The sequence below is a fragment of the Tenrec ecaudatus genome, chromosome 17, assembly GCF_050624435.1.
Source record: "Tenrec ecaudatus isolate mTenEca1 chromosome 17, mTenEca1.hap1, whole genome shotgun sequence".
Classification (NCBI taxonomy): domain Eukaryota; kingdom Metazoa; phylum Chordata; class Mammalia; order Afrosoricida; family Tenrecidae; genus Tenrec; species Tenrec ecaudatus.
In genome coordinates this window covers 55,754,719-55,782,461 of record NC_134546.1, presented here as the reverse complement: position 1 = coordinate 55,782,461, position 27,743 = coordinate 55,754,719, and the positions used below count along the sequence as shown (strand labels likewise).

General features: G+C 57.8%; 1 protein-coding gene across 1 annotated transcript; it reads right to left on the bottom strand.

Moving 5' to 3' along the window:
* Positions 1–791: 791 nt before the first annotated feature.
* Positions 792–26,724, bottom strand: STRA6 (signaling receptor and transporter of retinol STRA6). The gene is made up of 19 exons (XM_075535562.1): positions 26,577–26,724; positions 23,533–23,617; positions 22,704–22,835; positions 18,560–18,626; positions 18,200–18,285; positions 16,964–17,103; positions 13,407–13,639; positions 11,841–11,963; positions 10,662–10,729; positions 10,432–10,508; positions 10,120–10,181; positions 9,039–9,201; positions 6,445–6,520; positions 5,385–5,518; positions 4,096–4,213; positions 3,911–4,012; positions 3,219–3,382; positions 2,132–2,272; positions 792–1,496 (listed from the first exon to the last, which is right to left on the bottom strand). The coding sequence occupies exons 1-19, from the start codon at positions 26,722–26,724 to the stop codon at positions 1,327–1,329; spliced, it is 2,289 nt and encodes a 762-aa protein (XP_075391677.1). The 3' UTR covers positions 792–1,326.
* Positions 26,725–27,743: the final 1,019 nt, after the last annotated feature.

The window sequence follows — 27,743 nt, the reverse complement described above, 5'->3', positions numbered from 1 at the left end:
CTGGTGGGAAGCAACAGGAGGGGGCAGAGTCCCTGTGCTGGGCCACCTTGGGTGAACCATTGCCCTTCTCTGGGCACACAAACGAGGGCATCGGGCAGGGTGTGGCGCCTGGACCTTCTCCCCAACCCCTCGCTGGGCTGGGCCTGGTCCCGAAGACCTCAACTCATCCTAAGAGTCCTACGTGGTGCCCACCACTTCAGTTTAGACCAAACCCCCTCCTTGGGGCCCACACAGACTTGGGTGTCCAGTGGCCCCTACTGGGGTGGCCGGCGGTTTCATTGACAGTGGTGGGAGGGAAGCCTGCTTTCCTCTTGGCTCCCACAGGCAGCCTCTGAGGTGGGTGTGAGCTCCCTGGGGGACAGCTGTGAGGGGGAGGAGTGGGGACTGCTTATTGTGCAGGCCTCTCTCCAGCTCCCGCTGACCCAGGTCTATGGATGGCCATCAAAGCTCACAGAGAACAGGACCCCCCACAACCACCCTCAGCTGCTTCTCCTACAGGCTTAGTTCACTCCCAATAAGGCCTGTCCTTCTCAGCAATCTGCATGACCTCCACGCTCCCCGCCCCCCCAACACCTTCCTCCCACCCACTGCTGCTCCTCACCCTTCCTGACATCATTCCCCCCAGACTGCCCTTTTTTAGGACCCAGAGGAAGCCCTGCTTCCCAAGCCAGCACCACTGTGCACTCCCAGCCCAGTCCTGTGGCCAGCATCCCCACGCCAGCCTGTGCCAGTGCCCTGTAACCGCATGGCGCCCGGTATCCTCCTCCCCCACCAGGAGGATTGATCTTGGGGATGCATTTATTAAAGGAGCACACTAAGCTCTTTCATAAGGTCTAAAGGTGTAAAAACTACAACACAAAGATCGGGCTCTCAAGAAAGGTCTGCATGGTGCTTGGCAGACCAGGAGAGCCACGAGCCTTCCAGTGGTTTCGCAGAAGAGTAGGCCGGCAGGAAGGGAAGGAAGCTGTACCCCGTCCCCTGGTCGTGAGGTCCAGCGGAATAGGGATTTGAGGCTATCCAGACCCCAACCACCAGCCCTGGTCAGGAGAAGGCATCACGGACATGGTTCAAGTTGGAGCTAGGACCCTGCTCCCCAAGACCACTCTGGCCCCCACTGGTTCCCAGTCCTTCAATTGCTTCCTCCAGAGACCCGCTGGCTCTCCTGCAGCCAACGAGCCTTCAGGAGGACCCCGGTGCAGGGCAGAGCCCACCCACGCTGACACCCAGGGGCTGCTCTGGGCCAGCAAAGCTGGAGCTCTAGAGAGGACAAAGAGTCTGGGGCAGGGAGGGGAGGGGAGGAAGGACAGAGTCCCGGCCCCCCTGTCCTCAGAGCTGGGCACTGCTGGGCCAGGTGCCTGAGAGGGCGGACTTTCGGAGGGCTCGCAGGGCTGGGTTGTGTAGCAGCGTGTAGGCTAGTGCCCAGCGGGCCCTGCTGCGACTGTTCTTGGGTCTTGCTCCCTTGGCCAAAGGGTCCTTAGTCTGCAGCAGCTGCATCCCTGCAAGGGAGAGAGCTGCCTTGAGCTTGAGCCTTGCCCCAAACCCAGCAGGGCCTGCTGGGTGGCCCCCAGGAGGGAGGGAGGGTGGGGGGGCGGGGCTTCCAGGTGGTGGCTCATAACACTGGTTCCTCAGGCACATGAGGCTGTGTAGCTGGGGACGATGACCAGAGGCTAGGGTGTCCCCCTGCAGTGATGGGCAGAAGAGGAAGGGATGGGGTCTGGGGGAGGGGGGGCAGGCTCTTGAGATAGTTTGCTATTTGCTACTTGTGCTTTCTGAGAGTGTTGGTTCACTGTATTGCTGAGAGTGACTTATCCCCATGGTAAAGCAGCCATTTCTCTCTCTCTCTCTCTCTCTCTCTCTCTCTCTCTCTCTCTCTCTCTCTCTCTCTCTCTCTCTCTCTCTCTCTCTCTCTCTCTCTGTGTGTGTGTGTTTTGGAAAAAATTACCCGGAGACCCAGCCAGGAGGGCCAGTGACCACAGGCAGCCAAGGGCAGGCAGAAGTGGGGAATTTCCTGGCAGTGTGTGTGTGTGTCTGTGTGTGTGTGTCTGTGTGTTGTGGGTTGGGAGGCCTCGTTCCTCAGAGAACCTGGGTGGGCTCAGTCCCCCACCTTGGTAGGGTGCGTGGGTGTGTGTACCTTCTTCTTCGTCCCCGGGTCTGAGGCTGTCCTGGGGGCCCACTGGGGCTTGGGGTTGTAGGAGCAGGCGGCAGAAGGCTGTCACGGCGGGGTGTGACTGGCTGACCTCAATCTTCAGGAAGTTTCGGTATGTGTGGTAGCCTGGGCCAGAGGGGGGACAGCAGAGCTGGAGAGGAGGGGCCCATAGGCCGGCAGAAGTCCAGAACCCCCCAGCCGGCACACACCCACAGGGCCATGCTGTGCCCACTGCATACAAGCTCACAGTCACACTGGGCAGGAGCAGCTCAGGGCACACACCCTGAAAGGGGACCCACACTGAGTACCCGCTGCACCCCAGGCCTGAAGCCACGCGAGGCTTGGCAGAGGGCATGCTGCTGCTTGGAGGTGAGTTACCATGGAAACCACCATGCTTCGTGGGGTGGGGCGGGGGGGAGGTGGGGGGGTGAAGGGGTACTAACAGCATGGACTCTAGAGGTTGTAACCTCACAGCACCGAATGCCAGGCCTCTCTCTCCCCAGAAGCCGCCAGTGGGTGATGGCCGCCAACCTCTCGGTGAACGGCTGAGTGCTTAACTACTGTGCCACCAGGAAACCTCACACACACTCTGTGGTGTGCAGAAATAAAGATGTGTGTGCTCCAGACTAGCCGGAGCCCAACAGTCGAGAGATTGAACCCGCCCCAAACCCTTCAGGAAATGGCCTGGCTGACTGCCCGCTGGGACTGACCAAAGGAGCTCTGGGAGAGCAGGGAGCTGGGCCGACCGACCCGCCGCCGCCGCCTGGCACAGGCCCCAGCTGAACCCGTGCTCCTCTGGTGTATCTATGCTGCCTTTCCTGGCAGGGTGACCTGCCCACCCCATTCTGCCTCTTTCCCACAGAGTGCTCCCACACCTCAACGGTCCGGCCCACCGTGCGGCTGGGGGGACCAGTCTCATCTGCTCCTTGAAAAATGTACAGGACAGTCCACCGGGCACACACACCGTGATGCTCCCCTCCCCTCCCACCTCCACAGAGCTAAGTCAGGACAGCCCCTCCCCACGGCCTGGACGGTCTGCCCCAACCCTAGACCCTGGCCCCCAGGGCCTTACCCGGGTCGATAGAGGCAGCTCTGGGAGGTAGCAGGCTGAGGTCCATCTGGCCCAGGTGGACGGCGTTGTGGAAGGCAGAGAGGAGCAGGCGGCCGACGGCCACCACTGTGCCCACCAGCATGTTGATGGGGAAAAGGAGGAAGGTGGCCGCGTAGAGTGCTCGCCTGGGGTGGGGAGAGCAGGGCAGCTGAGCCTCCGCCCAAAGCCCTGTCCCCAGGGTCAGGGTCACAGTCGATGCCCTCAGCACCACTGGGCACCCCCACCCTATGCTGAACGTTCTCTCAACCCAGCTCACCCTCCTCCCAGCCTTGCCTTCTGTGACGCACGTCCTGGCCTGACTTGGACAGAGGGGGACACTGAAGCCCAAAGCCAGGGCGGCAGAGGCAGAATGTCAGTGGAGATGTGCCTGCATCTTTCTGTGGGGCCGTGTCCCTCTCCCAGCCCACTCCCTCACCGTGAGTCCCTCCCCAGGAGGAGGGACATGGTCTCAAGGGACAGAGGAGGCAGGAGAGCACTCTGCTGATCCCCAACGCTTTGGGGGAGGCGTCCAGCCCCACACAGGGGTGACTGGAGTATCTTTCTTCTTTGTGAGCAGCAGGGCATCCAGGTAGAAGAGGAAGGGCACAGGAAAGGAGAGAAAGATGGACAGAGACCGAGGGTCCAAAGGACTCAGAAGCCCAGGCGCTAGCTACCTGTTGGTCAGCTCTCGATGTCCATGGCAAGTCTCCAGGAAGGCCCAGTGGGCAGCCATATTCTGCAGAGTCACAGCCAGGGCCAAGGTCAACCAGAAGGGCCTGGGGTTGGGGTTGGGAAGGGCAGTCACTCTCGGTAACCTTCTGGAAGGAGTCCAGTGCCCTCTGCCCCTTGCCCCACTCACCATGAAGACTCCAGGGCTCGGAGCAGCAGGAGGTTACTGCCGTGGGCCACAGGCATGAACACCAGGAAGGCCAAGGTCGTGATGCCCAAGAAGAAGATGGTCTGCTGCACCAGGAGGCCTGCCCAGGCCAGGGGTATGGGGACAAATCAGGGTCCCTGGGGCCCGGCCAGTCCCGCCGCTCAGGGACCCCACAGGGCAGCTTTAGGATCCGGCAGAGGACGTGGCTTCAGATCCCCGATGCACCACCACCCAGCGGCACTGCCCTGTGTTACTCTACCTCCCTGAACCTGTCTCCTCCGTAAACAGGGGCTGGGGCTCCCACCTCGAGAACCCTCATGAGGGCCCAGGGAGACGATGTGTGTGATGGCTCTTTGAAAACCACCAAGTGCTCTTGACAAATGGGATTTCCCCTCCTTGGTTCCTGAGCCCCTGAGGACAGGGCTGTGTTTGAGAGGGCTGTTCGTACCTCCACCTAGCTGGCCCGCACGGACTCAGTGCTAGAGGGTTGCCTGTCGAAGCAATTGCCTAGCTGTTGGCATGGGACAGTGTGTATGGAACAGTTATGGTGTACCACCACCATCAAGTCCCATCAAGTACCCACCATCAAGTGCCATCAAGTCCCTTCCATGTCAGAGTGGCCTCACAAATCAGAATATAGCCCCCCCCAACCCCCAGGGACACCAAGACTAATCTTTACAGCTTGCCTGTCTCTCCCACTCAGAGCAGTGGGTGGGTTTGAACTTCAGACTTGAAGTTCAATCTACTGTGCCACCAGGGTACCTCCTGGGTAGGAAGACGACCAAGGAATGGTCCTTTCATCTCCGGAGGGGAGAGCTGAGGAGCTGTTGGGGTAAGAAGAGGGCCCAGGACCCTGGCCAGGACCCTCGTCTTCCAGAGTGTTGTCCTCAAACCATTGCCCAGGGGAAAAATAAAAAACTGGGGCCATGGGGCCTCAGGGCAGGAATCCTTTTGCTGTTCCAACAATGGGCTCTAAACACTGCTTAGATACTCCCATTGTCAGGAGCCTCATTACCTCCTGGGGCAATCCACCATAGCTCAACTGGACCGTGCCTCCTGGAAATTCAAGGTGCCAGTCCGGTGTCCCCGGCCTAGTGGCACCTAGGCTTCCCTGACTACCCCCCATGAGAAGTAGTCCATTTCTGAGGGTTCATGCACCCCCAGCTGGAGGGCAGGAATGGTGGGGCTGGTCCCCTCTCTGCTCTCTGTATCAGAGCCTGCCCACACAAGTAGTGCCCCAAAAGCAGGGCGGGGCAGGCAAGGGGGCTCACCAAAGCAGGTAAAGGCCGCCTGGTAGGCGCTGAAGCTCATCCAGCTGAAGATGGCCTGTCGAGAGGGATGGGGGCTCTGGGGCTGGGAGCCCCTATCCAGGGCAGTCCCTCGGTACAGAGCTTGGAGGTTGGTCCTGGAGTGGGACAAGGTGGGCAGGAACCTCAGGGAGCCATTGCCACTCCCCAAATCACTCCTCTGGGCCAACTTCTGGCCAAGCTCACCATCAATCAGAACCCTCTGTCAGCGCCAGAAAGCTGCTGAGCCAAACTGGGCAGTCATGGAGGGCTTCCTGGAAATGGTGGCTCTGGGCAGCATTTTAAAGGGGGAGTGTGAGCTGTGGGGGCGTGGGCGGTAGCCGAGACGTGTCTCAGGAATCCTTGGGAGTCACATCAGGAAAATGGGAAGCAGCAAGTGGGGTGGAGAATGACCAGAGCTCGGGCCCCAGGTTGCTGGTGGACAGGGGTTTTGCTGGGCCTTGACCACCAGGCTGAGATCCCTGTACAGGAGCTCTGAGGTCTGCCAAACACCCAGGGCATGTGGACCGGCTCTCTGGCCCGAACCAGTGGGTCAGGCCTCCCCTTCCCACCTACTGGCTCCCTATTATGACCTCCTCTGTCTGGGGTCTGCTGGGAACCTCTCAGGCTTCTTCCTTCCCACCTACCACCAACGGGCCCCCGAGGAGCATTGTCCCTATGCCACCTTCCCACAGCTCCTACCTCAACCTCCCTCCCCGTGTCAGGGTCTGCCCAGCCCTCACTTATGTCTTTAACCCTCCACTCCTTGTCACCTCCCTCCCCTTCCCCTTCCAGCTGAGACCAGCCCCCATGGAGCTGCCCACTCTGGGACTGAGCGTCCCCCTCTCCACTACACCTCTCCAATGACACGGGGCCAGGCCTGCCTTCTCCACCCACACAATGCCGGTCACTGGAGCCTGCGGAGGTCCTCCTTCTACCCCAGCGCCCTCCCCACAGGCCCTCTATAGGGGTCCATAGGACTCAGACTTCTTCCTTCCACTCCCACCCCACCCCCCGACACGAGTGGGCCAGAGCCCCCACTAACCTGTGCATCACCAGCGAGCGAGTCTGGACGAGGAAGGTGAGTGAGCAAGACAGGACCAGGGCCGCGATATAGCACACTGCAGGGTTGGAGGAGAAGCTAAAGGGACCGCCAGGACCCAGGGGGTCTCCTGGGTCTCCAACTGCTACCAGGATCATGCCTGGGTGGCATCGCCCCTGCCCTACAGACCACCTTTGACGGAGAGTGGCCGTGCTGGGAGAGGCCGGCTCTCATGCTGCTGTTGCGGCTTGCAGTGTTGTGTGAGCTGCCACCCACCCCCAGCCGCCACCTCCAGCTCCTCTGCTTCCCAGCTGCCTGTCCTTCAGAAGGTCACAGCATGTCCCCAAGCCTGGGTTTACTCGGGCAGGTGCCATCCTGTGCGCTACTGTGCTGTTGTGGTGCTGCCTGCCAACCCCCAGCCCCACGTGCAACAGAGCACAGGGCTGGGGTCATCTGGGGACACGTTACCAGGCCTTTCTTCAGCGGAGCGACTGGGTGGGTGTGAACCACCAACCTTGCGGTTAGCAGCCCAGCACGGAACAATTGTGCCATCCTGGAAGGCGAGGAGAGGTGGAGCCTGGAGGCCCATCCACAGCCGCACCTATGCCCTTGTCCTGGGTACAGAAGCTGCGCATCCACAGTGGCAGCTTGGGCCCATCAGAACCAGGAAGATGGTCCTGCCAGCCATCTCCTTTGGGGTGTATGTATGTGGAAACTCTCCTTCCCAATGCTTCCCCTCCCGCCCATGCCCACAGCACCCGGGAAAGAATGGAAATTTCCACAGAGCCGGGAGGTGGGGCTGCAGCCCTCCCACCCCTACACCCACTGCAGCCTCTCTCTGGACCCCCTGAGCAAATCAGGGTCAGGCCATTGGGATTGTTCCTGCCCAGCAGAAGAGGAGGCTGAGAGACGGCCTGACCTAGGAACCACATTGCCAGGTGGAGGTGAAGCGCGATATGCAACCTTCTCGGAGGAGCTCTGGAGCAAGTGGGGGGGACCTGCGTCCTGCCTGACCTCATCACTCAGCGCAGGGATGCGTGTGTGCTTTGTTCCTGGGCCTCCACCAGAAACTCAGGGTGGGGAGATCAAACATACGTGGACAAGACAAGTGCTGTTTCCACACAGCAGGGCGCCTCGCCATGGGCAGCACTTGCAGGGGAACTTCCAACCCTCCCGATGCCCAGGTGCATGCACACACCCTGGGTCAGTGGAATCAGAATCTCAGTGACGCGGGCGGCTGGGAGTGGTGTGGGAGGGCCTCGGGTTTTGCAAATGCTCCCCAGCGATTCCAATACGCCATCGGGGTGGACACCACCCTCATCATCCATTCCCATCAGCAATCGCTGGAAGCCAACCAGGCGACACCGGGTGTCCACGACCGGGGTTCACCCACTGTGACTTTCAGCACACCCAGCGGAAGGTCAGTTGCTGGGTGCTGCTCAGGAGCAGCGGGGCCAAGAGCCACTGTGGCGGGTGGCGGAAACTGCAGACAGGGGAGGGGGCTCTGGCTGTGGCTTGGGCTGAGAAACCTGTGTCTGTTCCTGCCTGTGGTCCGGGTGACAGCCGGCTGGAAATAGCCCGAGCTACCATTTTCAGCCCGCCTTGTGACCTGCCTAGCTGGGGGGCTCAGGGCAGGCCTCTTCCCGTTCCAGGGCAGCCCCTCCTATGGGAGCTTAGGAGCTCAGGAAGGTGGAAGGGAGGTGGTCATAGAAGCAATCAGTCACTGCCACCCCCTCTGCCCTGGTCCCCCACTCCCTGCTCTCTCCGTTCCCGATCTGGCTAGATCTGTGGGTGCAAGATGACCCTGATGTTCACGGGCATCTACAGAGCAGCCCGCCTCCACCTGCCACAGTGGTTGCTTAAGCTCCGGCCATCACGGATGACGCCACAGAAGGCAGGGTGCTGCTGCTTCTGCCCCAAGGGCTTCTTCACCAAGAACCCTCGATCTCAGGCTTTGAATCAAGGTGGGAAAAACAAGGCGCCCTGGCCCAGGCAGTCTGCTCTGGGGTGCACTTCTGACCCTCTGTGGAACCAGAGCCAAGTCCTCCTCCGTGCCTCAATGGGGTCACTTCCCAACCTCCTGAACAGGGTGGCTGGGAGGGTCTGCTACAGGGGGTGTTCTCTAGCCAGGCAGGTGGGCTGCACTCCCTGGCTCAGTGTTGGGGGAGGGAAGGAGAGAGGGGATGACCAGAGAGGATGGGGAAGAGGAGGCAACCTCTCTTTCTAGCCCCACCACCTGCATTAAGGATCCTCCTTGCTAAGCCTCAGCAGAGACCCCTGGATGGGTCCCCTCAGCTCCCTTGTACCATCTCCCACATCAGGGGAGTCAGCCAAGGACCCTGGACATGGGAGTCGGAGATACCACAAGGGGAAGAGTGCTGACTGAGACTGGTGCTTCAGTGCCCAGGCACATGGAGCGGGAGGCCCCACCACCTCAGTTTGGGCCTGTGGCTGTCAAAGCTCAGAGAGGGGACAGGGCATGCCCAAGGGCAGCCAGCATGCCATCAGTGGCCGGCTGGGACTGAGCTCGGAGATTCGGGCTCTAGTCCTCACAGCAATGGGACCTCAGAGACATCCCACCCCCCTGGGGGCCTCACCTTCCAGTGCCCAGAGGTGGTGCTTCACCAGTTCCACCACCTCCTGCCTGTCCTCGGAGAGCAGGATTCCAAAGCCGGCCAGCAGGTAGGAGACGTCCGTAGTGATGCCCGCCCTCACCTTCTGGATGGTGGGAACCATGCCCACCAGCAGCAGCAGGGCCACCTGCAAAAGCCCCAGAATGAGGGCACCACGGCCAATTGTGGCCGCATCTAGCGCCACCACCCCAGGAGGCTGGGCTGAGCTGATAGGGGAGAGGCCAACCTCCGCAACACGCAACCTACAGCCACAGGTCACTTTCAGAGGGTCTCCACCTTCCCCTGAGAGCAGGAGCCTTAGGCAGCAGGGGACCCACCAGCAGATGCAACAGGAGCACCGTGAGCCCAGGCGCCCTGGTCAGTGGCATAGGGTGTGGTGCGTGTGTGCAAAATTAAGAAAACACGAGATTGAATGCATACTCTAGTCTAAGGTCTCATACCAAACATTCCTTTTCCCATGCTGGAGGGAGCTGTAACTGAGCATGGGCATTGACACAGGGCAGATCTGGACACCAGCGCTGGCCTGCCCTAGCTGCAGGAGCTTGGTCAACCCAAAGTCACCACCACCACCCCCCCCCCGAGCCTCAGTTTTCCCATTTGTAAAATGGAGAACAACCATACCTTCCCTATCTTCCAAGGATCCTTTTTTTTTGGGGGGGGGCGAGGTTTGAGGGTGCTGGAGGGCGAAGTAGACTTTATCCACTACAAATAAGGGAGCTTCCAAATGTCTTTTACTTCCATGTTTCCATGAGCTGTTTGAAGGCCCTCTAAACATTCTAAGCTACCCAAGAAAGAAGGGATTTCCATTCCCCTGTTTTACAGAACGGCTCCGAGTTCAGAGAGTTTGGGCAACTTGTCACAGGACACACGGAGGGTGGGGTTTTCATCGATGCCTGTGTGATGCCCAAACGCATGTCCTGACTATCGGGGCTCAACAAGGGTAGGCCAATGTTCCAAGATGACTGGATTGTGGACAGGGCTTTGGGCGTCCTGAGAGGGGCTTGGACAATGTGTCAGAGGCAAGGGTCCAGGGTGAGGGACATACCTGGTAAATGGCCGTCCCTGTTAGGGTGGCCGAAAGCACCAACTTCAGGGGCAGCCGGAATCCTGCAGTCCGCAAAAGAATGGGCGTGTGAGCCCAAGCACCCCTCAGGCCAGGGAGCTCCATCCCTCCCAAGGCACCCCCATCCCTCCCAAGGCACCCAGGAAAAGAGCCAGCGTGCTGACCACCAAGGCCAGGCCAGGGGCTTCCTCTTGTCCCAAATCAAGTTGTCCTTTCTGATTACAAGGGTGCTGGGAACCGCCCCCCACTGTCCCCAAAGGAAAGGCAGGTCCGCCTCAGCTTCCCACCCCGTACCTCGCTGTGGGGTGTAGATGTAGTGTCTGCAGCAGATCCGAGCCCAAGACAGGAAGCGGTGCTTGGAGGTATGGGAGCTGCAGAGAGATCCAGGCAGGTGAGGCTCCTCAGGAGAAACCCCTGCCCCGAGGCTGAGCCCGGGAGCCTGGCTCATCCTGTCTCTGCCCCTGTCGTGCTGCTGAAGGTTGGCCTCCCCAACAGCTCGTCTGAGGGTGTGGCTGGCACCTCACCTGTTGTCCAGCTTCTTCCGGCAAAGGAGGCGTTTGAGATACTCCACAGAGTAGCTGTTCTGCAGCATCTATGGGGACAGACAGATGGAGGAGCACCCCAGGCCCCTGCTCACAGCTGGTGCTTTATAAAACCACTTGGTGGTGGAGGCCCTGAAGTGCAGAGAGGCCTGAGCTCTGTGGCCTGAGCTCTGGGTCCCTGGCCTCCCCCTCCACCCACCCCTCCACACCCCCAGCAGCCCTCTCATCTGCATGACTGGAAGAGCAATCCATCTTCTACGGAAGGTTCTTCAATGCTGGACAGTCCCGCCAAGTCGTTCCTGCTGTATGCAGTCACATACCAGCACTGCTCCCCATCTAGCCCTCTTCCCTGGCACATTCCTGAACCAGGACCCAGGAGAGGGGCTGATGCAGGTCAGAAAACCCAGGCCCCTCCTGCTAGTCCTCATGGGAGGTCACAGGGGTGGAGGGATTTGTCTAAGCCCCATTCCAGGCCCTGCATTGCCTGCATAGTGGCTGGGGCCCAGGAGAAGACCCCAGAACATGGAGGGAACACAGAGAGGTTGGTCCTTGTTGCCACGGAGACTGTGGCCTACAGGGTGGGTTTGGGTTAGCTCTCTAAGTTCGACTGGGTCTTCTGAGATCTAAACCTCTTTGACCAAGGGCCTAAGGGTCTGTACATCATGCCTCCTGGAGAGAGAATGCCACCCAATGATAGGGCAAGGGAGCTCCCCCAAAGGTTCAGGAGGACAGGGAGTACAAGGACTGAGACTCAAGAACCATGAGCATCAAGCCAAGAGCTGGGCGAGCTGCCTTGGACCAGAAGCCTAGAGGGGACCTAGGGCTGCCCCACAGGAACCTGCACCCATCCCCACCTCTTTCCCCAACTCTTCCCAGACCCTAGATGGCCTCACTCATCCTCTACCTTCAGTCGAATGGCACCCCCTTCAGAGCGCTGGACCTGCACTCCAACTGTCCGTGGCCACACCCATGCGGGCATCCTCTGAGCGCCCACACTGGGCACATCCCCACCAACGTGAGCCCCTGCGCACGCACTATCTGGCTCAGATGCCAGCTTGCAAGACTTTCCTCACCTGGGGTCGGAATAGGACTAGCAAGTCAATCCGTGATTCAGCAAACCATTTCTGAGTGCCTATTGTGTGCTGGCATCTGCCCCTTTACCTCAGAGCCTGCTCCGGGCCGACGTCCGAAGCTCCTCACTAGCTGCACCGGGTACCAGAGGCTCAGGAATCCCAGGCCCAGCAAAAGAGGCAGGGAGGCCAGCAGGGAGTAGTACTTGTAGATCTAGACAGACAGACAGACAGTCACCCAGACAGACTGACCTGCCTTCCTTCCCTGACCAACGGCCAGAATCCGTTTCCCTCCCCACCTTGCACTGGGCTCTGTAAAGGGCAGAGGACTGCCTGGGTGCTGTAGGAGGAGGTGCCGTTGTATCCCACCCCTCAGCCCTGGGCCAGCCCGCACAACACACCCACTCCTCTGTCACTGGCCCTACAGGTGTCCCCCACCTCCCCCCGGCTCCTGGGCCCCCACCAGCCACTGCCTTTAGAGGAGGTCAAAGGGAGGAGGTTGAAGAATCCCCCCCAGGCCACCCCCAGGTATGAGAGAGCACCTGAGATGGGTGGGGTACCTGCTTTCTCTGTTCCTTTCCCCACCGAGTCCCCTGAAAATAAGACAAAGGCGTGGTGCCTCTGCCCGCCCTCTGCATCCGGGAAGTGACAAGCCCTCTCTCCATGCAGAGAACAATTCCAAAGCAAAGTCTCTGCCATCGAGTCCATGCAGATGCACAGAGACCTGCTAGGGCTGGGCAGAGCTGTGCCAGCCTGTGCGTCTCCCAGGCGGTGGCCATTTGCAGGAGGCGAAAGCCCGTCTTTGTCCGTTGGAGAGGCTGGTTCCTCCACTCAACACACACATTCATGTATTTGTTCATTCGTGTTGCTTTCATCGATGGCTTAGTTTGGTCCTGGTGCTCAGAAGAGCCACCAGTTTTGCCCGGGAGGGACTGGCGCTGGCGACCCCATTTGTAAGTGGGAAACCAAGTCTCCAAAAGGTGACCTTGTTTCACCACCTGCCATCAGTTGGCATTGTTGATTGATTGATTGATTGATTGACTGATTGATTTGCCCTTTCTGGAATCGCAGTGTGGGAGGACAGGGCTCTCTCCCCAGTGCCCAGAAAGGAGCCTGATGCAGAGTGCGAGGTTCCAACATGCTTGGGGGATAGATGAATGGCTTACTGAGGGAATGAGGCCATGACCTGGATTCAAACTCGGGTTGTCTGGCTCAGAAGCCTACACTAGCCCCCGCGGGCTCTAGCCGCAGCAGCTTCATGCCTTCGCCAGCAGCCGGGAGCCGGGCTGAGAGGGTCTGTTGCCTGTCAACCCTCTGAGGCCATCTGCAACCCCATGCTGGCCATCCTGCCCCTTGCTCCCCCTCTACCCACGCCAGAGCCGCGGAGTCAGTAATTTGAGGTGAGAGTGTGTCCTGGCTTTTCCTTGCTCTTCCTCTGCCCACTTGTCCCCTCCCACCACCACCCTGTGCCTGCTAGACAGAAAGCACCTGAGGGCCAGGCCCAGCTGCCTTGTTCTCCGCCTGTCCTGCATGGAGGCTGAGCTTAGGACGGGCGTATTTTAAAGGAGCCAGTCCTGCGTCTAAGAGAATGGGGTCCAGAAGCCCCTCGTATAAACAGACAGGCCTCCGCCCCAGGCCATCCTGGGTCAGTGGTTACCTTGGGCCCTTGGGGACACTCCACCCTCTGCCACACCTGGACCCCAAAGTGGGCCCAGCACAGCATGCTGCCAAGGAGGTACGCAACTTCGTGCCTGGCCGTGGCACACGCGGCCAGCGGGTAGTACAGGACAGGGTAGTAGAAGAGAGCCAGCAGCTTCCAGGGCCCTGGAAGACAAGGTGGACAGACACGCCCGATGGTGAGGGACTGATGTGGGGCCCTCTCCTGTCTGTCTTCAAAGTCCCTAAGCTGGCTCAGAGGGCAAGATTCCAGGTTCAAATCCAGACTGAGGATCAGCTCTGCCTTCTCAGAGTGAGAACATACAATCTTCTCACACAGAACAGACTTGGAGTCCGTTCTATGGGTCAGAGTAGAGCTGGGCGCCACAGGGTCTTCCCCGGTTGACTCTCCCCAAATCCATCACCAGACCTTACTGCCCAGGTGCCATTTGATGGACTCTACCCTCCACCCCTGTGGTTAGCAGGTGGCTGTACTGATTAACCTTCGCATCGCACAGGGAGAAAAGTAGGTGCCATTGAGTCCACAGCGACACCCCCCACCACACCTTGTGGCCAAGCAGGACTGCATCGGCCTGTACCCCATACAGGAGCAGGCTAATAGAATGCCAGGCTGTACCCTATGAGGGAGCAGACTGCCAAGGAGCGTCTGGGTGGGTTCAAACCAACAACCTTTCCATTAGCAGCCAAGCACTTAGCTGTGCTGCCACCAGAGCCCCTTAATTAACCCTCTGCTTCCAAGTTGTCCCTGACTCCCTGCTCCCTAGAAGGACAGAGTGGAACTGCCCCAAGCGTCACCAAGGCTGCACATCTGTACAGGAGCAGACCACCACGGCTCCCTCCCGCAGGGCGGGCTTAAGCAGCCGACCTCTTGGTTAAGCTGAGAGTTGAAATCTTCCCATTAAGCACTTAACCACTGCACCACCTGGGCTCTCTGGCAACTTAATTAAACAAAAACTCACTGCCACCGAGTTGATTCCAAGTCATAGTCATGCTACAGTATGGAGTAGAACAGCCCCTGTGGGCTTATGAGGCTGTCAGTCTTTATGGGAGCAGACAGCCTCATCCTTCGTCCCAGGAGTGACCGGTGGGTTTGAACCACTAGCTTTGCAGCGAGCAGCCCAACATGCCACCACTCCAACACCAGGGATCCTCTGGCCCCTTAATTAGTGTGATCTAAATTAAAAGATCCAATGTTGTGGCTGCTAGTCACAAGGTCCCTGGTTCAAACCCACCAGCTACTCTTTGGGAGAAAGATGAGACTGTCTTTTCCTGCAATGATTTACCATCTAGGAAGCCCTGAGACACTGTTCTGTCCTGTCCTGTAAGGTCGCCATGAGTCAAAACAGACTGGACTGGAAAGCACTCCTAAATGCCAACAAATAATCCTTGAACTAACTATAAGCTTTTATTTCTTGTTGTGTTTTTTGTCATTGGTTTGTTGTTGTTGTTTTGTTGTATACTGTTGCTTGGTTTTGCTCTGTCTTGTTTTTGTGCATGCTATTATCTCTGCAGGTCTGTCTAAATAAGATAGGCTGGATCAGCAATCTGGAGGAGAAAACAACGGGACCCACAGTTCCGGTGGAACATGGGATAGGGGGAGGTGGGGGAAAGGTAGTGGTGTTAACAAACTCAGGGACAAGAGAATAACAGGTGATCCAAATCGGTGGTGAGGAGGGTGCAGGAGGCCTGGTAGGGCATGATCAAGGGTAATGTAACCAAGAAGAATTGCTGAAACCCAGGTGGTAACTGAGCATGACAGTGGGACAGGAGGAAAGTAAAGGAAATAGAGGAAAGAGCTAGGAGGCAAAGGACATTTATAGAGGTCTAGATAAAGGCATTTATATATGCAAATATATTTATATATGAGGATGGGGTAAGAGAGCTATATGCATATATTTATAACTTTAGTATTAAGGTAGCAGAAGGACATTAGGCCTCCACTCAAGTACTCCCTCAGTGCAAGAATACTTTCTTCTATTAAATTGTCATTCTATGATGCTCACCTTCCCGACATAACAGCTGAAAACAAAGTGGGTGCATAAGCAAATGTGGTGAAGAAAGCTGATGGTGCCCGGCTATCAAAAGATATAGCATCTGGGGTCTTAAAGGCTTGAAGGTAAACAAGCAGCCATCTAGCTCAGAAGCAACAAATCCCACATGGAAGAAGCACACCAGCCTGTGCGATAACAAGGTGTTGAAGGGATCAGGTATTAGGCATCATCAGAACAAAAAATCTTATAATGAATGAGGTGGGGAGTGCGGAGTGGAGACCCAAAGCTTATTTGTAGGCCACTGGACATCCCCTTACAGAAGGGTCTCAGGGAGGAGACGAGCCAGTCAGGGTTCAATGTAGCAACGATAAAACATACAACTTTCCTCTAGTTCCTAAATGCTCCCCACCCCCCCCCCGACTATCATGATCCCAATTCTACCTTACAAATCTGGCTAGACCAGACAATGTACACTGGTACAGATAGAAACTGGAAACATAGGGAATCCAGGGCGGATGATCCCTTCAGGACCAGTGGTGTGAGTGGTGATACTGGGAACATAGAGGGAGGGTGGGCTAGAAAGGGGGAACCGATTATAAGGATCTACATGTGACCGCCTCCCTGTGGGACAGACCACAGAAAAGTGGGTGAAGGGAGACGTCAGACAGGGCAAGATATGACAAAATAATAATTTATAAATTATCAAGGGTTCATAAGGGAGCGGGGAAGGAGGGGAAAATGAAGAGCTGATGCCAGGGGCTTAAGTGGAGAGCAAATATTTTGAAAATGATGAGGGCAATGAATGTACAGATGTGCTTTACACAATTGATGTATGCATGGATTGTGATAAGAGTTGAATGAACCCCTAATAAAATGATTTTTTAAAAAAAGGAAACAAACAGACTTGACGGCCACAGGCTTGGTGCTAGTTTGGAGACAAGAAGTGACCGGTTCAGTGCTCAGCCCTGGGTCTGAGCAAGTGCCACATCAACTAAACCAACCCCTCCCTAGCGCCGCTCCCTTCTCGGACCCTCAGTTCCCCCTTTGTAAAACGGGGCTCGGGTCCCTCTGTGTCAGGGTCATGGTGAGGACTAGGTGATTCCCCCAATGGCTAAGCCCAGGGCAGTGGCCCCACTTGAGGACAAGGACAACTGTCCTGGTCACCATCATCTCCCTTGCATCCAGGTGTAACTCCTCAGGATTCCCTTCCTGTTACCCTCCCCACCCTCTGGCCCAGGGATAGGGACTCTGCAGGGCTCAACCTGTGACCAGAAACAAGAAAGGCCCCTCCCTCCTGGGGATGGAGTTTTCAGAGTGACTAGACCCACCCCCTTCCCACCCCCCACACACACACCCTGCACTTCTAGCCCAAGGCAGGACCCCTATAAGGAGATTTCAGATCTCCTGGTGGCTAGTTGGGGAGGGAAGGAGCAGCTTCTTCCAGTGGGGCTGTCCTTTGGCCCCCTGCCCTGACCTGGGGTGAGGGTTGCTTGGTGCACCTACAGAGACATGCTCAGGGCCCCCTGCACCCCAACTGCATCAATACCTTCTCTGGGTGTCCAAACGAGAGTCAGGGAGGGCAGTGGGTCCTCATCGGGGAGCAGTGTGCACAGGGAGCTGAAGAGGATGGTGAAGACTGCCGCAGGCACCTCCCAGCCCTTGTCCTCTGTCAAGAAATCCATGGGGCTGGCACAGAGGGGGAGCCACTCAGCACCATGGGACAGGGTGAGGCCCCTTCCCAGATGGGGAGCCTAAGGACCTGTCAGTCAGTCCACAAAGACTTGTCTTCTTGATGCCAGGCATGGGGGTCTTGTGGCTAAGTGACTGGAGGAGTCCTCACTCCCAACACACACACACACACACACACACACACACACACACACACACACACACACGGCACATGCCTGAGCACTGCTCTCTCCACCCACCCTGGAAGCTCCAAGAAGCAGCCACCCCCACATTTGACGTCTATGTCTGGGCTGGCAAGCCTTCAGAGGATTGGGCACGTCACACCATCCTTGTGCAATGGCTGCTGCCTCTGCACTGGGTGTGGAGCAGGGGCAGAGGGCACACAGCGGGCACAGCTGTCCCAGGCGCCTCTCTGCTCCTGCACTCCTCTGAGTTCACCCTACTTTTTTCTCCCCAAGGAGCCCAGAGGCCTACCAAGGCAGAGCGAGCTCTTTCCTAGGCCGGCAGGGGCGGCAGAGACCTGCAGGCTGGCTCCCTACACCCACATGCCCAGACCCTCTAGGTTTGCATCCTGAGTCTGGGGTGCAAGGCTGTGTGTGTTGGGGCTCCGTCCTTTACTTCCACCATTTTCAGACCTTTTGCATACTAGGCCACCCTATCCCATCTCCTCTGGGGACTCCCCATTGCCAGGCTGGGGCTGCAGAGCTAAAGGAGATGGAGGACAAGTTCTAGCCATAGGAGTCGAAGGTCCCCATGAATCAGCCTGCGAGCACCAGAGTCCAAGTGACACCCAAAGGGGAAACCAAGGTCAAGGTGATATCCAGCACTGAGGCCCTCTCGAGCAGCTGCAGCCTGTAGCCAGGCCCCTCAGCGCTCCCATCTCTCTGGGGTCAAGGGCAGAGTCCTCTCCCCTATGTGCTGCACGGGAGGAGCAGGTGGCCCCCTCCTCCCTCTCTGTGTCTTACTAAACTTGGACATGAAGGTGAGGGTGGGGAGAGCCCTCGGGCTGAGAAAGGTGGGTTGTTATTGAGACTAGAGCACACAGATCATTCCCTCTCCAAGGTGTCGCTGTCAGCTGGGCCACGGTACCTACCTGGGTAGCCCAGGCCTGCCGTGCCCACACTGGGGCCAGAGCCGCCGGCGCCTCACCAGCCCCGCCAGCAGCAGCAGCATGAGGACCTGGGGGACAGCATGGAGAGGTGTGCCAGACCTTTCCCCAGGATGCCCCTCCCACCTGGTGCACACTCAGGGGCTTTTGGGGAGGTGGTGGAGAGGGGACAGGAGTCCGCAAAGTTGGTGTTGGCCTGAGCCTCAGTTTGGGGTCTCATCTGGGAGGCTTTTCAGATCTCCCCATACCCCTCATGCTGGACTTCCAGGGTCCCCCCTGGACTAGCCCCGGCAGGTTGGGGTGCCCCTCAATGGTTGGGGCAAGCTGCAGCCAGATAGGACTCACCGACAACGTGGCCAGGCAGGCCTGGGAGAGGCTGGATGGTATGCTGGGCTGGCACACGGGCATGGGCCTGCAGAGTGAGCAAAGATAAGGTCAGGCTTAGGTCAGGGTCCCCTGAATGTGCTGCCCTGGTTTGGGGGAGGTGCACGGCTGTCTACATGGGGCTTCCTTAACCAGCCCCCTCAGCCCACTGGCCTCTCCAGTTCTGCCTCTGGGGGTCGTTCTGGGCCCTTGTGCTCCCACAGTGGAGCGCCACCACTCCGGGTTTACTGGGAAAACTCCATATAGGCAAGAGTGCATGGCTGGCTCTGCCCAGAGGAGGCCAGCTGGGGCTGCACCCGGCTTCCTGCTCACTACAAACCTGTGCCTAAGCCACACAATCAAGACTTCACTCCGAGGGTCGTGTCCTCCACCCACCGCTGTCCCATCCGTGATTGGAGTGACATCTCTATCCACCCACCCCAGCTCCAGGACTGGCGTCTTTGTCTTTCCCTGGTCCCATCTCATGGAGGGTCTCTGTGTACAGCTGGATAGGTTGCACAAGGATGCCCGGCCAAGGAAATGAGTGGAACTCAAATGCAGGCCACACCGCGCCTATAATGAGGCCTGGGTCCCTTTCATGGCTCCCTGGGGCATAGAGGTTCTGTATTGGGGCTGCTAACTGTGAGATCAGCAGTTCGAATCCACCAGCCACTCCACCAGAGAAAGACAAGACTTTCTACTCCTGTAAAGAGGCACAGTCTCAGAAAAGACCCTGTCCTGTAGGGTGGCCATGAGTGGGCATCGACTCGATAGCAATGAGGTTGATTTAGGGTTTGAGCCCTTTTTTACCAGTAGTCACAAGGGCTCCATGTGGGCTGGCAGCCACCCTGGTCATCGCTGAACAGAGAGGGAGGCCTCTAGTGGCGGCAGTGGACACAACAGAGGGACACACTGCCTGGCCATGTGCCGTCCTCCCAATCCCTGCTATGTGTGAAGCCATGGTTGAAAAGGGTTTGAGAGGGGGCTTTGTGTGGACAAGGGAGGTCTCCAAGTGGCAGAGGTGGTTTGCCCCCCTCACTGCTCATCCAAAGGTTAGAGGTTCACACCCACTCACAGAACTGCAGAAGAAAGCCCCCATGAGCCACGGAGCCAGACCTACCCAGTCATCTCTAGGGCTGTCATGATTCAGAACCAGCTCAATGGCAAAGGACCGGGTTTGGGTTTGGTTTGGTGTGGTTTAGGAGATCGGGGCTCAGAGAGGTAAAGTATCTTGCCTGGATCACACATCTAGAAAAGTAGCCGAGACAGGATTTGGACCTGGGTAGACTGGTTTCAGCACCTACATTCCTAACCACTGTTCACTATCTGCCCTTGTAAAATCCATGACTACCTAATCTGTCTCCCTTGGAGGGGCTGGTGGGGTCGAACCAACAACCTTTTGGTTCACAGCCCAATGTTTAACCACTGTGCCATAGTAAGTCCAATAGCATACTAGCGGTTTCAACTGGTTGAAGATAACAGTGGCAGGGGAGAGGCCAGGTTGTATTCCAGGGATATCAGGGGGAAGGGGAACCCTGTGGACAGCTAACCGCAAGATCAACAGTTTGAAACCCCCAGCTGCTCTGTGGGAGAGAGCTGAGACTTCTACTCCGGTAAAGAGTTAAGAGTCTTGGAAGCTGGCAGGGGCAGTTCTGCCCTGTCCTGTGGGGTCGCTGTGAGTCAGCATCCGCTCCAAGGCAGTGAATTTCCTTTTCGGTTTTCTTAGAGGGGGAGGAATTATAAGCGTCCATGTGGAGGAGCAGATGGGAGGGAGTTTCGCAAGCATGGTGGGATTCCCGGACCCCACCCCAAGAGGAAGGGTAAGGAGACCAGAGTCTGATGTAATCTCAAAACGCTGGGGTTTGATCCTGGGTAACTTAGGGTCATGCTAGGCATCCAGAGGCTGGTGAGAAGATACTGAGTCATCTGGTGAGAAGAGACGGAGTCTGAGTGGGAAGGACAGCAGATAAGGAGCTAAGATGTTGCTTCCAGAAAGTGGGCTCTGAGCAGGCGCCTGGGAACCCCCTGTCCGCCCCACCCAGAGAGAAGATAGAAGCACATGCTGTGGAGAAGAAAGGCTGACCAGGCAGTTCTCCCCAGCTGCTGAAAATCTTGGCCCACAAGAGAAGGCCTCACTGCTACCTTCTCCGGAAGCCCTTGGACGTGGTGGGGAGGTGAGTGACATCCCCAGGGTCTGGATGGGAAGCTGAGCATTCATTGTAGGTGGATGCCCACGGACACAGGTATCATAGGTGGGTACTGATGGGCTGGGCACATACCAGGTAGGTAACATACCAGCCTGGGAACATACCAGGCTGGGCACATACCAAGTTGGGCACATACCAGGCCAGTAACATACCAGGCTGGGCACATACTAGGCTGAACACATATCAGGCAGGTAATGTACCAGGCAGGTAACATACCAGGCTGGGCGCATACCAGGCTGACCATGTACCCTCTGCCCAGAAGGGAGCCTGAGGGTAAGAAAGGAGACCTCTGAATATCACATCCCATCACCAACCTCATCAACCAAGTCCTTGTACTACCACAAGGACATCTGAGTCCACCCCAGCCCCTGTCACCACAACCTCTGCCTGACCAATGCACTGGTGCACTGTCACCCTGGGTGTCTGACTCATGCCAAGATGGAAAGCTGAGCCCACGTTCACCTCCTTGGCAGTCCCCTGGGTTCCCAACCTCCTGCCAGACCCTTGGGCACAGGGGCTTGTCCAGTGACTCGGTGTGCATAGCCTGGAGTGAGAGCAAACCCCGGGTTGGGGGGGTCCATTCCGACTCATGGTCACCCTAAGTGTGACAGAGAAGGACTGTGCTCCAGGGGGTCATATTGACGAAAAGGGATCACCAAGCCTTTCTTCTGGGGTACCGCTACCTCACTCCTGCCATGTGCGGGATTGTATTCTGAGACCAACTATTCCTAAACATCGGGGTATAGAGCTGGTTACAGACATTGGCTTCAGGCGGTGCCTGGGCCCGGAGACTCCCAAGAACACAGCTTCAGGCCAGGGCCTTAACCTTGGTCAGGATCTGCCTCCTGGCTGGCTCATGGGCCCCTCTCCACTGTGTCCCACCCACCACACACACACACACACACACACACACACACACACACACAGGGACTGGAGACCACGTGCTGGCTCACTCAGTCAGCACACCCTGAGTTCTTCAAACAACAACTCCTTCCCTCAGGCCTGGGTGGTGACCCAGCCAGCCAGGCTGCAGCCATCGGGGAGGCACCAGGTCTTGTTCCCTTCTCCAGCGTCGTTGTTGATGGAGAACAGATGTGCACACATCTGGCTCAGCAAACCCTCCCCTCTCAGCCTTACCTTTCTAGCTCCCCAGAGCCCCCAATGGAGCAGAGAGGTGGTTGGGCAGTGGGGCCAGGGTCAGAACAACGCAGAGGCAGTGGGGACAGAGTTCTGGGTCCCACATGGGCAAGGGTCTTTGGCAGTGGGTGGGGGCACATGGAGACCCGGGTCCTGTGCCAGGCGCCCAGACTAAACAAAGAGAGGAGGGTCTGGATGGATGAGTGCTCCACTGGGGTGAGCTGAGTCTGCCTCCTTCCCTCCCTCCCTCCCTCCCTCCTCCAGGCTGGCCTCACCTATCCAAGACAACAGGGTTGGGGGTTTCCTCAAAGACAACCCCCTCCTCCTCTGCCCCTCCCTTGCATGCCTAGAGAACTCAGCACTTTGTGAAGGAACTGCCACACCCCAAATGGTCACCAGAGAGACCAGTAACCCCTTGAAGACCAGGCACAACTCCCCTCCCCCACTCCCCAGGAGCACCTCCAACCTGCCAGGATGTGGGGGGGGAGACCTCCAGGCACAACCAGCAGGATCCCCACTCCCCCACCCCCACCCCGCGCCCCTAACTGCAAGGTCCGCATCATGGTTGCGCAGGGATTGGCCAGTTTTGAGTGACCACGGCCCGGCTCAAGCACTTGAAGAGCTGTCTCTAGTCCCCAAGGCGAACACGGCACAGGAGGCAGCAGCCCAGAGAGGTGGCGACTCATCCTGAGTCACACAGCACCTGAGGGGCTGAGCCGGAGCCACTCGATGCCCACGTCCGCTTCCTGCCCGGCCTGGGGGGCAGGGGTCTCCACACTTACCCCTCCGGCCCAGGGACCTCGCCTCCTGAGGGCTCATCGATGTACCAGCTGCCGTAGGAATAATCCTCCTCCGTGACCCCGGGGGTCTGGTTTCCTACTGTCTGCGACGAAGACATTCTCTGGAACCTGCGCCTTTGACCCCAGACACAAGAAAAGAAAAGGGGGGGAAAAACAAGCCACTACAGATGTGAAAAGAGGCTTAAAAAAAGTCCCGCCACCGAAACAAAGAAACGTTTCTCTGCACCCTAAAGGTTACTTTCTTGCATTTCACTGTCTGGGAAAAGCCTGTTCCCGAGTGAGGGCCTGGGCAGGCAGGCATTGGAGGAGGGGACAGACCTCTTGTGTCCCCTCCCGTTCCGTCCTGCCCAGTCCTGTGGCTCTGGGGGTCCGTCCGGAGCCTTGGTTGGTGACCCTTACTCCTGCCTGTGGCCAAGCCCACCCTGCCAGGCTCCTCTGAGACACACTCCCCAGGGAGGCAGGAGAGAAAAAAGAATCACAGAGATGAAAGGGTGGGCGGGCTGCAGGGGCGGGCGGGCTCTGCAAGGTCCGGCGGCAGGGGCCTCCCAGCTGGCCGCCCCGCTCTCGCTCTCTCCTTTCACCCTCAAAGTCCCATCCGATCCGAGACCCTTTGTTTGGGCTCCTTCCAGAATATCACCCCTCAGACTCACCCTGCCCTTCTGTGCCCAATGTGGCCCTTAGTGATGGGACCATCCCACAGTTACTGCCAAGTCCCCCTCCTGGGAGGGGACCCAGGCACAACTGGTGCCCCAGCTGTGGAGGGGTGTGGCCACAGGGCCTCCCTTCCCCCACACCTGGCTGCACTGCATACCTGCCCCTGACCCGAAGCTTCTGCACCTGCCCACCACAGGGGCCCGTGCCCGACTCCTCCAGCTCACGGAGATGGCTGGGCTGAGCTGGGGGCGGAGGCAAGAGGGGGCCTGCTCATTCCTTCTGGGGTTTCCATGAAGGAGGCAGCACGTGTCTCACTGGGTAAAACCTTTTTGTTTCTCCAACTGGATTTCACAAGGAGATAACTCACCCCCACAAGGCGGAAATCAGTCCTTTAAACACAATCCAGACCCGTGGAGAGGCAAAAAGCTCCCCCTTTCTCTCCCCCCACCACCCCCGGCTCCCTGCGGCACAGGGTGGGGGTCAGGGCAAGGGAGGCAAAACCTAGTGGGGGACTGTAAACACCTCCCCCACCCCCACCTCCACCCCCTACCCGCCTGCCCGCCCTCGCTCCCTCCCTCCCTGGGAAACTGGACCTGGGGCCAGTTCCCCTCCCTGTCCCTGGACCCCAGCCCAGAGGGAGGGGCAGGATGCACGGGGAGACAAGGTGCAGGTCTCAGGTTCTCATTCCCAGGGCCCCAGGCATTGGCACCCCATGGGGGCTGGACACTAACCCTCCTCAGCCAAGACATTCATTTCATACTCTTAAAAAAATAATCAGTTTAACCTTTCTAGATAAATGTGTGGGACATCTACACCAAGGAGTGTTGTGGACACAAGGACCTGAAAGTCTCCAGAGACCAGTCAGTAGCTACCTTCAAGAGCCTGAAGTCACAAAGGGGACCTATGGGGTCGAGTGGGGGGTGCGGGGGTGCGGGGGGGCGACACATGCCACAGGAGACCCTACCTGGCCTGGGTCAATCAGAAGTCCTTCTGAGGGATGCTGCCTGGAGGGCCAGAGAGGCCCAGGCAGCCAGCAAGTGTGGGCTAGGCAGGGAGTGAGGAAGCAGCATGGGTGAAATTAGAGCGAAGCCCTCAAGGTACCTCCATCCACATTCCTAAGCCAGTCCCACAAAGCCTTCCCAGATCCAAGCCTGATACATCCCCCCCTTTCTTTCCCAGCAGCCCCTCTTTGAGGAAGATGGGGCCAGGCCCCCCAGCAAGGGATCACCTGACTCTGAACAGTAGGTGATGGATCCCCTGCAGGGAGCCCACACTGACCATCTGATCCCAGGGATTCCAGATGAGTCCCAGCCTGCCTGTGAGTCCCTTTCCCCGTGCCCTGCTGCCCTGCTCACCAGCCCTGACATAGGGGGTCACATCTGACATAGGGGGCAAAGCCACGGACCTGTCCCATAGAGCCGCCGCTCTGACTCCGGAGCCCACCAGCCAGGCTGGCCAGACTCCCCTAAACTCCAGTGCCAGAGCCCAGCACTCCCTTCACTGCTCCGTGGTCTCAAACTTAGCTTGAGAGGGGCCGACCCCTACGGCCTTTGGCATCCCCCGTCATGGGCAGCACTGTCTCTCGGTTCGTGTCCAGCTACTCACCCAAAGGTCTGAATCTGCTCGGCATACTGCAGAAGTAAAACCTGGGAAACCATTCCACTTGGATTCAAATCAAAACCAAAAAACAAACCAACCCACTGCTGTCAAAGCAGTTCTGACTCACAGCGACCCACTATAGCAGAGATTCTCAACCTGCCTCATGCCACGACCCTTTCATACAGTTCCTCATGTTGTGGTGATGCCCCAACCGTAACATTATTTTCGTTGCTACTTCATCACTGTCATTTTGCTACTGTTATGAATCAGGCGACCCCTGTGAAAGGGCCGTTCGACCCCTAAAGGGTTCACCACCCACAGGTTGAGGACCGCCGTCCTATAGTGTTTCTGAGACTAAAGGGACAGGCTGGCTCCTCTTTCTCCCAAGCAGCGGCTGACTGGTGGTGGGTTTGAATTGACAACCTTGCAGTGAGCATGCCAGTCTCTTACCACAGCTGCCACCCTGGCTCCTTCAAAGGAGGAAGAGAGTCCCAACCGGGCACTGAAAACTGCCTGGAGGAGTCAATGTCAGGGGCCACAGCCAGGCCTGGGAAAGGGTCCCCACCAAGTCCAGGCACAATCGCTTCTGTGCCGCACCCCTCCCTAGGCTAACACTGCTCATCCCAAGAGGGTCACCAGTGGATCTCATCCCTCCCAAGAGGGGTCCGGGAGCCCTGGTGGTGAGTGGGTTAGGCATCAGGCTGCCAGTCACAAGGTTGGCGCTTCAAACCCACCAGCTCCTCCACAGGAGAAAGATGAGGCTGTCTGCTCACGTGCATATTTAGTCTCAGTAACCTCGAGGGACCGTTTACTCTGTCTGTTGGAAGAGACTGGATGACAGTGGGTAAGGAGCGCCCAGCTGCCTTCATCCTGCAGGGGGACAGGAAGACTCTAGCCGAGGGGAAGAAATGGTGAGCTTCGTCCCGCTCTGTGCGGCCACAGCAGCCAGAGAACAGGCAGAGGCTGGTGCCCAGTACTTTAGTCAGGGCAGGTCAGACAGGAGAAGGAACAGGCCCTGGAGGTGTAGCTTGGGAAACCAGCACTTATGGCGCTGTCATGATGCCCTGTAAGCACTCCCAACCCCCATCTCTTAGGGAACTGCACCCAAGCATGGAGGAGCATCGGTTCAAAGGCCCCTTCATCTCCCAGCGAACACGTGGTGGCAGGGCAGGAAAGCACAACCATACCTCCCTTGGGGCCACGGATGGAAATGGGCCTGTGGTGGCTCCGGGTCGGGCTTGTCTTTGCAGATTTCTTTTCTCTCTGTGGTCAGCCTCGGCCCAGGGAGGCTCTCCAATATGGAAGTGCTGGTGTTAACTTGCTGAGTGAGCTCTCACGGCTGGCGGTGGAAACACGATGAACAGAAGCCGCTCTGTGGTGGCCTCCTGCCAGGGGGTGCCCAGGGCACCGGCCAGACGCTTTAGCTGCAGTCCCTTAGCTACACCCTTGGTGGGTCCAGGAGATAAAACCAGAGATTCGGTCTGGCATTGGAAAATACCTTGATTTAGATTCGAGCCTTGCACTGGCTGTGTGACCGCCTGTAAACCCCTTCCCCTCTCTGGGTCTGATCCCACCTCTGTCCCAGAAAGGTAGGTCTTCCACCTTGGAGGTTCCTTGACTGCAGGCTCCCTTCCTTCTGACGCCCCACTTCCTGGCCTAAGAACGTGGCAGCAGCATACTCGTCTGTCACTGGCTTCAGTAAGACTCTCAAAGCCCCGAAGAGTGACTGCAGCTGCACAGGGGTCCCCATGATTGTCCACCAGCACTCCTGGCCCTGTTTCCCATCCGCTCTGGTGGGGCAGGGAGCAGGCTGTGGGGAAGGACCAAGAGTGTGGCCACATAACTGAGGCTGGCAGAGGTACCCCCTCCATTGTGGAGACCGTACATCTTGGAGCTCCCAGTTGCAACATGGGAGGGTCAAGAGTGAGGTGTCAGGGAGGTCACCCCCAGACTGCAAGTGGGCCAGGAAGAATGTTGGGCAGAGAAAGACTGTCATGGGTTGAATTGTGTTTCTCCAGAGTAGGTGACAGCTTGACTGGGCTGTGAATCTCAGTGGTTTGGCTATGATGTCATGATGTAATCATCCTCCACAAGGTGATGCGATCGATCAGCCAATCAATTGTAAGGGGGTGGCGGTGGGAGGCAACATCTTCCCGGGAGTTTCCCTGGAGTGAGACCTGCATCACCTTTTATCTTACAGGACATCCAAGAATGGAGAAGTAGGGCCAAGAGCGGAGCCTGTCCTTTGAACTCAAGGTCCCTGTGCTAAGAAACTCTCAGACCCGTGGGCAGATGGATGACAAGGGCCTTTCCCCAGAGCTGATTCAGAGAGAAAATTTTTCTCCTGCAGCTGGTGCCCTGAATTCGAATGTATAGCCTCCTAACCAGCGAGAGAACAAATGTGTTTGTAAACCCTCCCTTGCGATGTTTCTGCTTAAGCACCATGAGAAAGCCCGAGGACATGAAGCTACACCAAAGGCTGGCACAGCAGAGCGCAGGGCTGCCCTGTGGGCTTTGGCATTGCAGGGGCACTCACACCCAGGAGAGTGGGCAACCTGCACCTGCCTCGGGAGAAAGAGAGGCCAGAGAGGGAGGGTGCTCAGGAGAGGGAATTGTGGATGCTCAGGGAAGAGAGGATGGGCAGAGGGGTCGGGATCAGGAAAAGGCTTCGGCCATCTTGGAGGCTTCCCAGAGGCAGGAGCCGGGAGTGGGGCTCTGTGTGAGCCCGTGCGGGTATCTGCAGATGAGGATGAGCCCACGTTGAGGAGA